Source organism: Cornus florida, unplaced genomic scaffold, assembly GCF_030987335.1.
Source record: "Cornus florida cultivar Cherokee Brave unplaced genomic scaffold, ASM3098733v1 CherokeeBrave_3.0.0_Hap2_Chr01, whole genome shotgun sequence".
Classification (NCBI taxonomy): Eukaryota; Viridiplantae; Streptophyta; class Magnoliopsida; order Cornales; family Cornaceae; genus Cornus; species Cornus florida.
Genome location: NW_026775571.1, coordinates 91156428 through 91168963, shown reverse-complemented (window position 1 = coordinate 91168963; position 12536 = coordinate 91156428). Strand labels below are relative to the sequence as shown.

The 12536-nt window shown below is 35.6% G+C and overlaps 1 protein-coding gene across 1 annotated transcript; it reads right to left on the bottom strand.

Moving 5' to 3' along the window:
• Positions 1–334: 334 nt before the first annotated feature.
• Positions 335–5891, bottom strand: LOC132306209 (uncharacterized). Its single transcript, XM_059803532.1, has 6 exons — positions 5477–5891; positions 3883–4062; positions 3055–3136; positions 2838–2945; positions 2507–2665; positions 335–724 (listed from the first exon to the last, which is right to left on the bottom strand). Exons 1-6 carry the CDS (start codon positions 5726–5728, stop codon positions 528–530), a joined length of 978 nt encoding a protein of 325 aa, XP_059659515.1. The 5' UTR covers positions 5729–5891; the 3' UTR covers positions 335–527.
• Positions 5892–12536: the final 6645 nt, after the last annotated feature.

Here is a 12536-nt window from a genome sequence, read left to right as displayed (position 1 = left end):
ATGAAGGTCAAAGGGTATTCAAGTCATTTCAATCCTTTTTTTTTAGGTCAACATACACTTGAAAAGTAACTTTTGGGGTGTAAATGAAAAACGGATCAAACATTTGTAATACAAGTGATAGTTATTTTTGAAAGATGATTCAATGTGATATTTGGCCAAATCTGAGAGGTTGTCAGTGAAATTAACCCTTAATTCTAATTGCAAAATGCAAATAGTTTCATGTTGAAATGCAGCCTTACTGCACAAAAAAAAAACTTATATTAGGGACTTTCAATTGACAAAAAGCAACTTATTAACCATAGTTTCATCACCAGAATATGGTAAACAAACAGTAGGAAAAACAGACTTCGATGGATTACTGCAACGATTTTCTGATAAATATGGGTGCTTTTGTTCTCTGAGGTACAACACTAAAGTATATGAACATTCATTTACAAGACAACACTGGACAGAATACAGAACATGTTCTTGAACACGACATGCTCATCAGAGGAATGAAATCCTTTCATTCACTGAGATTCATCAAATCATGGAAGGAGGAGTATCTTTCCAATATGCTTGCTGCTTTCCAGGATCCGGTGAGCTTCTGCCGCTTCAGATAATGGAAGATATTTATACACTACGGGTTTGACCTTGCCTGCAATGATTGCAGGCCAGACGTTCTTCTCCACCTCACTGACGATCAGAGCTTTGTTTTCTTTGCTTCTAATTCGCAAGCCAGCCCCTGCATACAAATAATTTTGGTTTCATAAAGGACTACACACATGATACAGCATTCAACTTATGTCAATAATTCTCTGCCAGAAGAAAAATAGAAGAAGTTGACTATATCAAAGAGGATGCCAATAATCCAAACAAAGAATCCACTTTTATAGGGAATATTATCCCGTGAGTAATCACTCATATGGCCAAAGGTGGCTAATGTTCATGATTGCCAGTCTATAGAGCAGTGTGAGATCTCATGGAAAAGGAAACAGGAATCTTAAACTAATAAATATATAAATTTGCAAGTTGGGGGTCACAATTGGCAGATGGTCCTGAAAATTCAACAGAAACCTAAAGAGAAATTGCGATGATACAAACACTAAGTGAGTCAGATTTGCCAAAATGATGTAAACAGGTGAGCGATCCAACTTTCCATCATATAATTCAGAATCTTCCCACAAAAAAGCATTCTGATAATGAGAAATGCTACTAGGACCTTCAAAATTACATTTAACTCATCTGTCAGTGAAATCAGGTTTAACAGGAAGCAGATTTTTTTTTTTATAGGCAATAGGAATATCAGACAATTGCTTTTGTTTTACTAATCATAGCCTCTCAAGTTCCTTACAATATATTGCCCTTCTACAAATAACATTGCACATATAGCAAAGCAGCCAACTATCACGATCTTACAATCTAAAGATCTCAAAATTGAATAATGAGCTCTTTCCCTCAACTCTATCTCTAAAGGGGTGTAAGCACTTTACTTGCTAGGGGATGGGATTCATTCATTTGCATCATTGCTAGAACTTCAAAAAGCATTTGTCTTAATGTCCCTAATGCTGCTGTGCAATATCAAGTATCCATTTTACCCACAATGGAGAAGCCACCCCAACCAAGCAGCAGCCACGGGTCATACCTCGTACACGCTCTTCACACAACAAATCCACTTTAAAGTTGACTTACTCTAGTGGCCAATTGTTGCAATTTCTATGGGATACCATAAATCCATAAGGGTTCAATGCTCAATAGTACCTTTCTGTAAAACTTTGAGTGAGGCTTCATATATGAAACACAGCAACAATCTAACTAGAAAGTCATCAAAAAATTTAACAAAGAACCAGCATTCAAAAAGTAACCAGGTTGAAAGTCACTAGAATCAATCTGCATAATTTTTTCACAAGGGATTGTGACATCTTTCTATGGGATTATAAGTCTCTTTTTTAGCTCCTACTTGAGGTGCACAATTTCGTGAAATACATGTAGTGGTTATGACAGAAAAGAAGGAATAGTATGCATTTTTCATTGGGGATTTCCTGAAAAAGAAAAAAATTTGCATCTTCCTCTGTTCTATTTTAAAGATTTTAGTAGTTCAAAATCCAATCTGTCAGATAGAAGTTATAGAGGGTATTTAAGCCCATAGTTACCTTTGGAAATCGGAGGCCAATTTGCAGGATCAGCATAAATCCAACAGATAAAAATAAAATGATGTTGGTCACTAAGTTCTCTGGTGTCAGCATTCTATTATGAAGGTTGTGGCAGTTTTTTACATATCAATAGACTATGATATCTATACATACTACAGACCGACACACATAATACGAGATGTCAGGTTGTGTCCTTACATGCATGAATGTTCATATGGTAATCAAATTGATTCTCCTTTTTCAATTTATTTGTTACATAAATACCTTGTATGGCAAAAATTAATTGCAACACCTTGGATGAGTGTATTATACTATATAAACTGGAAATTCTACAGAAACTAAAACCCCGTACGAACAAAGGTTTCCGTACATACCTTGCACTGTGAGGCGCCTTGCAAGCATACCTGCAAGGTTTGCTTCTGTTACTGTTCCACCCATAAAGCCAATAATAAAAAGCCTCCCATCAACATTTAGGATGTCAAGATTTCGCTGAAAGTAGGGTCCCCCAACATTATCAAGTATAACATCAACACCTATTAACATTTTGAGATTGAAATTTCTCAATCTGAATTAATGTTATAAGGGAAAAGGCGTAGTATATCCTTTCAAGTGATAAAGAGGGGGAAAAAAAGATGTTAGAGCAGCTTCCAAGTAAAATAAAATGAAATTTGGAAGTACAAAATGGTGATGCTAGAGAGAATAAACCTTTTCCCCCTGTTTCTGCCTTAACACGTGCAACAAAATCTTCCGTCTGGTAGTTGATGCAACCATCAGCCCCAAGGTCCTTGCAAAAAGCTAATTTTTCCTCATTTCCTGATTAACAAAATTGTTAAAAATACATGATTATGAAAAAATGGAATGTAAACTAATTTCCAATATCGAACATGTCTTAAAATAACAAAATAAGATTATGATATCTGACCTGCTGTGATAAATACTTTGGCTCCTTGGTATTTAGCCATCTGAATTGCAAATGTACCGATTCCACTAGAACCCCCATGTATCTGAAATTTTATGAGTCCTCATTAATAATTTTAGAAGGATCATCACAAGATTTTTACAACAATGGTTATGTTTTATGGAAAGAAGAAAGCAGAAGAGCACCACAACCTCAATATAACCAAATAATATTTTTAAATCTTTTGTGTTTCAGCTGGTCTCAATGGCAGTACCATATAAACTTACACAGACATTATTTAAAGAGTAATGCTACTATGACGTCAACCTCATGACACTTGTCATGAGCTCTCCTTTGAATTAGTACATTTTGGGAAATAAATAATGCACAAATTACATCATTATATAGCCAATATTAAAGTGTTATCAGTGTGTTAAAAAAAAAAAAAAAAATTCAGCTCAAAATACCATAAAATAAAATTCTACAAGACGGTCAAAGCTGATAGTGTAATTTGGTCAAATGAAGCCAATAGAAAAGGTGTAAAATTTGACTGATTCATGTGGTCTACTGTAGATGAATTTTGGTATGAAATTTGATTGTATAATCCTCATACAATCCTCTTTCAAACGATTAGATGTACGCCTCAATATTTGTACATGATCACAACAAAAGGACAGAGAGCTTATGACAAGTGTCATGAGGTAGACCTCATGGTAGCATTACTCTTATTTAAATACCAACATTGCACTAGTAGGACGTAAAATTCAGTAGTTTCACAATATTTGAAATTTCAACATATTAAATGGTCGACAATCATGTTTCTATTAGAAAGAGAATAGGCTCATAAGCTACCAGGAATGTTTCCCCTGCGGATAGCCGACTCATCATGAAGACAGTTGACCAGACAGTGCATGCCACCTCCGGAAAACTAGCAGCGTCTTTCAAAGATATACCAGGTGGAATAGGAAGCACTTGTTCAGCAGGAACAGCTACTTTCTCAGCATACCCTCCACCACCAAGAAGAGCACATACCTGTTGCAACAAAATTTTCATATGACTGCACAGTTAACAAATATGCTCCAAGCAATTCCTTTTAAAAAGTACACCGAAAGAAATAGAAGGTCAGAAGCAAGTGAAGTTCCTCATTTTCTAATCTATAATCGAAGGATAAATGGATAATCTAACATTGTTTGTTAGTTGCCTCAACTCTATCAGGCTGGCCAGACGGCTGATTCATCGAGAAACTTTTGGTAGGAAGATAGAGATTAACCCATAACATTACAAAAGTGATCAAACAAGGTGGCCAAAGACATTATGCATTCAACATTCACTCTCCTAAACCTATAGAACTCTTTGATAGGTACATTCGGTTCAAAGCATCAAGCCCAAAAAATTATCAAATTTCAAATAATAATGTAAGATAGGATATTAAAACCCACCGTATAAATATATACATATACAATGTGAAAGTTAATACCCAAATATTTGATAACATCAACAAGATGAAATCAACAGATTATATGACAAGCATGCCTTTTCCTTCTACTAAGTGAACCACAACTTTCAGCTCATGCAATCAACTACTACTTTGGTCGCAGAGAACTAAATTCACAACCCGAGAAAACTATACTTGTTTCAGTTTTCTGTTTTCAGATAACTGTTAATCAAGATAACTGAAAATTAGAAAGCTTTACAAAAACTTGTTTGGTTGTAGTTTTATGAAAACTCAGTCATAGAGAGGTTTGTTTTCCTACCAACAATGATCGGACACACTATTGGTATGCATAATGGAAAGGAGCATTTGCCTACTTATATAAGAGGTTGTATGGTACCAAGAGAGTTGTTTTCTATAATTCTCTAAAAACAGTTTTCTGCTTTATGAATTCTTGAGAACTGCTTTAAGACAATGAACCAAGCAGGTCCTAAAACTTCTGCCACTCAACTGACTAAAGGAGGACAATTTTTTCTCTTCAGACACCAAAAGGCAAAAGGTGACATAAACACAGACCCACTATTTCCTTCCTTCTTTCCTTTTTCCACAATAAATCTTCACTTTCAAGACATACAGAAAACTGTCATTTCTCTGAGTTAAAACCATCAACTCAACTAAACCCAACAAAATCTTGTTACATTTATATGAAATAGGCCACAAAGATCCTGTTTTGCCACTCCACAAAGTCCATGGCCAAATTTCCAAAATTCCATTTTAATCACATTAACCATAATAACTACATTAATTAGAAACATGCCAAAATTCCTTCTTCTTTTTTCTCACTCTCTTTCCCTCCGATTTCTTAGCAATCAAACAAAAATATAAAATAGCAAACAATCACATTGCATTACATTTTCGCCCAAAATAGATAAGTAAAACATCTGAATTTCAAATATTCTAATTTTGTCCCAATTTCCACCATACTCAGAGAAACCCAACTAAATTGGGAATTACCTGATCGCCGATTTTCCAACGAGTGACGTTTCTTCCTATCGCTTGGATTGTTCCTGAGCATTCGAGTCCAGGGTACAGACTCGCGCCTTTGGGTGGTGGGTGTGAGCCTTTTCGTTGAAATGTGTCGGCTCTGTTGATACCGCTGGATTCGACTTTGATCAACACGTCGTCTTCTTGAATTTGTGGGTTTTCGACTTCTTGTAATTGAAGCACTTCTGGGCCACCCGTACTCGTTATCACTATGGCTTTCATTATCACCGGCGATCGGTGATGAATTTTTAGACGAATGAGTTTATCAGGAGATTGGATAAGCACAGTGTGCCTGTTTACAATTTTCTTGGAGGGTGAGTGTCGATGTTCAGTGTATTAGAGTCGAGATGGACCAAAAAGAGTTTGAAGAGAGTGAGTTTTGCACTGGTAGAAATATGAAATAATAATAAATAAAAGAGTAATTTTACTTTACTATCCCGATTCTTAACAAATTACACACGTTGACCGCCCTAAAGCCTTGCAGTTGGACAGTAGACTTTTGAGTATGAAAATTGAAAAGTCAATATTGTCGTTGAATACACATATTCAACTCTAAATTTCAAGTAAGGCGAAAGTAATCCGTGTATAATTAATTTAAATTAATAATAGCATTTGGGGTGGAATGGGAAGTAAAATACATTTTTATAAAGTAGAGGAAGAAGAAGAAGATGATTTGGGTGAAACGTGGAGTATTAAATCAATGGTCCCCATCAGTGATATTTCATTGTAGGATCCACATTTGGATAATTCTATAAATAATATCTATGTATTTTTACCTTTCGGTAGTATTTTTTGGTCACTTTTCTCTTTCCCTCACAACAGCTATACGCATTTGTAATATACATGGCTCAAACAAATATTAAAAAAATAAAAAGTAGATAATGAGGTAAATGTACCACACCATTGCAAGTCCTTGAAAAAAAAAAAAAAAAAAAAAATAGAGTAACACATTAGCATTTTTTATCAAAAAAATGTTGATGTGGCATTTTACTTTTATAAAAGTAGATAGAGTATGTATGTGATGCACACCGGATACTCTAAAAGGTCTGTGTGATGTATCTAAAAATATGATGCTCTAAAAGCTCTGTGTGATCTATCTAAAAATATAATCCTGAGGGGTTGGCCCAAGTAAGTCACACCAAAAACTTTTGTCCTTGATAATAAGGTTGGAGTATGCCCAGTCAAACCACAAGGATTGCCCATCATCTTTAAGGCCATCTGCACCAGCCTCTCCGAATTTTGGCTTTCTAAAAATGTCATATCAACTTTTCTAAGAGCCACGTCAGCAATTCCAAAAGCCACGTCAGCAACTTTCGCTCTCCAAAAACATGCACTCCATCAGGCTCTCCGAATTTTCGCTTTAAAAAATATATATATATATATATATATATATATATATATATATATATATTATTTTTAAAAAAAAATTTCCTAACGGCTATATTTTTAACGGTTATATTTGTAACGGCTGTATTTTCTCAACGGCAATATTTTTCAATCAAACAATATTTTTGCAAATTATTAAAAAAAAAGTACGATTGATATTATAATTTAAAACAATGCATTATCCATTATGGATTAAAAAAAAAAAATTAAACAAAATAATTAAAAATAACTTAAATAATACAATATCCTAAATTAGAATAAGAAAATAAATAGACAAAGGATTACAAAATCCTACGGGAACTTTGGGGCGGACCGTGAATTCAAAGATGCCAATATCTCATTTTGTCATGCAATAATCCAAACTTTCCCCGCTTCTGTTGGTGCCGAATTTGGATCTGTTAACATGATCTCATTCTCTTCAAGTCTCTGTTTCTCTAGAATTTCTAGCTGCCTTGTCTTCTCTTTCTCCGTTTTTCTTACCTTTCGTGCCACTTAGGCATCTTGCATTTTCTCCTGACGACTCTCAAAACGGCTATTGATATTATTAAATTTCGAAACGAATGAAATTTGCAATTCATTCGCTAAATTAATTTTTGTTCGGCACTGCTTCGTCGCTTTTCTTCCTGCTGGTCTCTCTAGTTTTTGATATTCTTCCACTCCGGGTGAATCATTTTCCCCTATGTGTGGTGATTCTTCAGTTGGAGCTCCATCTGTCGTGGCCGCATGACTTGACGGAGTAGATGGTAATGAGTGCCCAACAAACTCATTAATGTCAATGTCAAATCCACTCTTCTTCTTCGGCTGTTTTTTCTTTTTTCCTTTTCCTACTTGTTCGGCACAATGTGAATGCCATTTATTGTTATGCTTCAAGATCTCCCAGTAACTTTCTAACTTAAATTCACCACCTGTTTGGCTACGAAACAAGTGTTTAGCTATTATCATCTACACGTAAAAATTAACAAAAAATATTTACGAGTTATATTTAAACAATAAATACCTCACCATATCATCACTGCTGAAGCTACTGGGACGATTCATTTCTATGGTAGTCATGCACCCAGAAAAATTGCTGATTTTTTGTTGGATCACCGACCAATGATTCATCAAATCTCCATCATTTCGTTCAATTGGAACACCAATATGTTATTTATCTTGTTCCAGAATTCGCTCCCATAACTTCTTCTTACTTTGATCTACCCCCGTAATCGCATCAGAGTTAATGGACATCCACGCGCAACATAAAACCTCATCTTCAGCCTTGGTCCAATTATTATGTCGAATAGCCGGTTATTTTGACGAGAGTTTTAAGTTACTTGATTGTGGAACACTAGTACCACAATATTGATGAGAAGTTTGGGATGGTTGATAAGAAGGTTAGGATGGTTGATGAGAAGTTTGTGATAGTTGATAAGAAGGTTGGGATGGTTGATGAGAAGAAAATTGCTAATCTCTTCCATAATAATTGATATTGTCTTCTGGAAATGGCAAAAACTCATCGTTTGATAGGTTGAATTGGGTGTTGTAATAAAATAAATGTCGAGGATCCATGGAATCGAAATAACTTTGAAAATAATAGCTAAGATTGAGGAAATAAAAGAAGAAGTAAGTTGAATGGTAGATAATAGAGATGTGTTAGATGTGATGAGTGATAGTAGGAGTTGGGGTATTTATAGAGATTTTTAAATTTTTAAATTTTTTTTTTTTGGAATAAAGTTAAAAAAATTTGAATTTTTAAAATTATAGCCATTAAGGCACTGTTTGTGTCAGCCAAACAGTGCCTTAACGGGCAAATACACTATTTGTGGTACGTATTTAAAATTTAAAGCAAAATTTTTTTTTAAAAAAAAAAAACCAAATTTTAAAGGAAAAAACACAAAAAAAGGTTTTTTAATTTATTTTTGGCCCAAATAATTTTTTTTTTAGATAAATAATGCCTAAACAATATATTTTTTTATTTAATGAATCTTCCTTTTTTTTTTCAAAAAAAAAAAAAAAAAGCTCTAAATAACCTATTTTTAGGTTTTTTCAAAAAAAAAAATTCTACCAAACAGTGCCTTAAGGCACTGTTCAGTTACTGTGCACAACCATTGGAGGAAAAAACAAAAAAGGGTAATGCAAAACGACGCCGTTTTGCATTAGGAAAAAATTAAAAAATAAAACAGCGATCGCGGGCCGGCTCGCTGAATATTGCTAGCCGGCCCGCGATCACTAGTGGGCCCAGTCTGTTTAGCTAAGCCGCTACGCGGCCTTTAGGCCATCTGTACCGGCCTCTCCAGATTTTGGCTCTCTAAAAATGTCACATCAGCTTTTCTAAGAACCACGTCAGCAATTCTAAGAGCCACGTCAACAACTTTCGCTCTCCAGAAATATGCACTCTATCAAGCTCTTCGAATTTTCACTCTAAAATAATAATAATAATAATAAATTAAAATAAAATAATTTTTTTTATTTTTTTTTTAACTTTTCCTAAACGGCTATATTCGTAACGGCTATATTTTTCATCTTATATAATGAATACTCATTTGCTCATCTGAAAATCTTCACTACATTCATCTCTCTCCATTATAGCAATATACCATCATCCATCTTTTTCAATTTTGAAATTCCAATGGCTTTGTCATCACAAGCTTTTTCTTTGGCAAACTCTAATTCTTCATCTTCCTCGTCATCCTCTTCGGAAGATGATCCTTTTGGGGCGTTGATTCAACAGGATCAAGAAGAATTCTATGAGATTATGAATTCAGTGAGGCCAAAGATAGTTGAGCAAGTATTTCAAGTCCGTAAAAAGAAGCGGTACATTTATCGTGACCGAGAGGGAAGCCACTATCAGCTAATGAAAGACTACTTCGACGAGAATTGCACATATCCACCGGAGTACTTTCATAAGCGATTCAGGATGCGACGAGAACTTTTTCTTCATATCCTTAATGATGTCAAAGCTTATGATGACTACTTTGTCCAAAATAAGGATGCGACTGGTCGTCTGGGGTTGTTTTCTATATAGAAGATGACAACTGCTGTTCGTATACTCGCATATAGTTGTGCAACCGATCACTATGATGAGTATATTAAAATCGGCGAGAGCACTGCCATTAAATGCTTGAAGGCATTTTGTAATGCTATTGTTGCTATGTATGTAGAGGAGTATATGTGCCCACCCAACGAAGCCGACATAGCACGGCTGCTTGAAGAAAGGGAGTAGAGAGGATTTCTAGGTATGCTTGGTTCTATCGATTGTATGCACTAGGAGTGGAAGAATTGCTCAGTGGAGTGGCACAACACACATAAGGGACGATCTGGCAAGAATACTCTCATATTGGAAGCAGTTGCCTCATAAGATTTGTGGATCTGGCATGCATTATTTGGAATGCCGGGTTCACACAATGATATAATGTGTTGAATCATTCCCCGGTATTCAACGGTATCATCAATGGCCAATTACCTCTGGTTAATTATGTAGTGAATGGACATCACTATAGAATGGGGTATTACTTGTCTAATGGTATATACCCTAAGTGGGCAACTTTGATGCAGACCATCCTGTACCCAACCACTAAAGAAAAATTGTTTGCTCAGTGACAAGAAGCATGCAGGAAAGATGTGGAACGAGCTTTTGGGGTATTGCAGATCAAGTGGGCAATAACACGAGGACCAGTGCGTTACTGGGAGAAAGATGACTTGCGCCTCATAATGAAAATGTGCATCATCTTTCACAATATGATCATTGAAGAAGGGCGTTACGCAAATATTGAAAGATGGACTCCACCACCGGAGGATGCAATCCTGATTCCCACTTTAAGTCGATGCCCATCGGTTTTAACGGCACACATATCCTCTCGCCAACTTCAGATTCGCAACAAAAAGACAAATATGCAGTTAAGGAATGATTTGATGAAAAATTTGTGGAACCGCTATGGTGATAAAGATATTTAATTTATGTTGCATTTTGTTTGCTTTTAAGATGTTATGACATTTCGTGTACTAAAATTTTTATTATGTAATGGTTTTTTAAGATTAAAAATAATGAATTGGAATATGAAAATAAGTATTACAAAATCTTATGGGAATAAGTAAATGAATTTGTAATTTTAATTATTTTTTTTTAAAAGTTTTTAAAAAAAATTTATATATATATTTTAAAAAATTATAGCCGTTAAGGCACTATTTATGTCCGCCAAACAGCGCCTTAATAGCCAAATGCATTATTTATGGTACACATTGAAAATTTAAAGCAAAAAAATAAAAACAAATTTTTAGGGGAAAAAAAAAAAAAAGCTTTTTTAATTTATTTTTGGCCCAAATAAAATTTATTTTTGACAAACAGTGCCTAAATAATATATTTTTTATTTAATTAATTTTATTTAATTTTTTATTTTAAAAAAGAGCTCAAAATAACCTGTGTTTAAGTTTTTTTTTTTTAAAAAAAAAAAACTGTCAAACAGTGCCTTTGGCGCACTGTTCCAGGAGCAAGATAATAAAACAAAAAGGTGCAGTGGAAACCGCGTCGTTTTGACGCAAGAAAAACAAAAAAAAAAAAAATTTCAGCGATCGCGGGTTGGCTCGCGGTGGGCCCCAGTCCGTTTAGCTAGGCCGTTGTGCGCCCTAGTCCATTTGTGTTTTAGTTTTTTTTTTTTTTTTTAAAAAATCTGCCAAACAGTGCCTTCGGCGCACTGTTCCAGGAGCAAGACAATAAAACAAAAAGGTGTAGCGGAAACGACATCGTTTTGACGCAAGAAAAACAAAAAAAAAATAAAAATTTCAGCGATTGCGGGTTGGCTCGCAGTGGGCCCCAGTTCTTTTAGCTAGGCCGCTGCGCACCCTAGTCCATCTGTGTTTAAGTTTTTTTTTTTTTTTTTAAAAAAAATCTGCTAAACAGTGCCTTCGGCGCACTGTTCCAGGAGCAAGATAATAAAACAAAAAGGTGCAGCGGAAACGGCGTCGTTTTGACGCAAGAAAAACAAAAAAAAAAAATTCAGTGATCGCGGGCTGGCTCGCGGTGGGGCCCAGTCCGTTTAGCTAGGCCGCTGCGCGCCCTAGTCCATCTGCTCGCGGAAATTGGGCTTCCACAAGCCCGCTACGGTTGGATTTGTCCATCTGCTCGCAGAAATTGGGCTTCCGCAAGCCCGCTGCAGTTGGCCTAAAATGATTCGGGATGAGCTTTAGGATTGATACTCTACTGAGAGAAGCCAGATAGGGGATACCAAGACCCCCCATACTCTTTGGGTCTGCGACTCCAGTGGACTTGAGCTCAGTACCAGTTCATAGAAACCTCCTCAAAATGGAATTTAACCTGTTGAGTGACCTGCAATGGCAATAGGAAATGACTGCTCCAATAGGAGTGCGTGCTGACCAGAATGGACTTGATAAGCTGCAGCCTCCCAGCATCACACAGAAACCTTGTTGTCCAGTAACTCTAGTAGTAATTCTGTCAAAGAAAGTTCTGCAATCATTAGCTACTAATCTAGAAGCAATCAATGGGAGCCCCACGTATTTAATAGGAAGTTGACCAAACTCAAAACCATTAGCATTAATCATTTCATTCTGAGTATCAGCAGTGGCAATTGAAGTGAAAATGAGGCTCTTAGCCATATTAGGAACCACAGTCCAGAGAAAGAAGTGGAGTCATTGACAGCTTTAAGCAAGG

What these genes read in the sequence shown, in the direction of transcription:
- LOC132306209 (XM_059803532.1), bottom strand. Translation starts at nt 5,728, where the DNA reads ATGAAAGCCATAGTGATAACGAGTACGGGTGGCCCAGAAGTGCTTCAA. An exon ending in CCGCAGGGGAAACATTCCTG is followed by an intron (nt 3,137 to 3,882) that starts GTAGCTTATGAG and finishes ATAAAATTTCAG; the next exon opens with ATACATGGGGGTTCTAGTGG. An exon ending in AAGGCGCCTCACAGTGCAAG is followed by an intron (nt 725 to 2,506) that starts GTATGTACGGAA and finishes ATTTGTATGCAG; the next exon opens with GGGCTGGCTTGCGAATTAGA.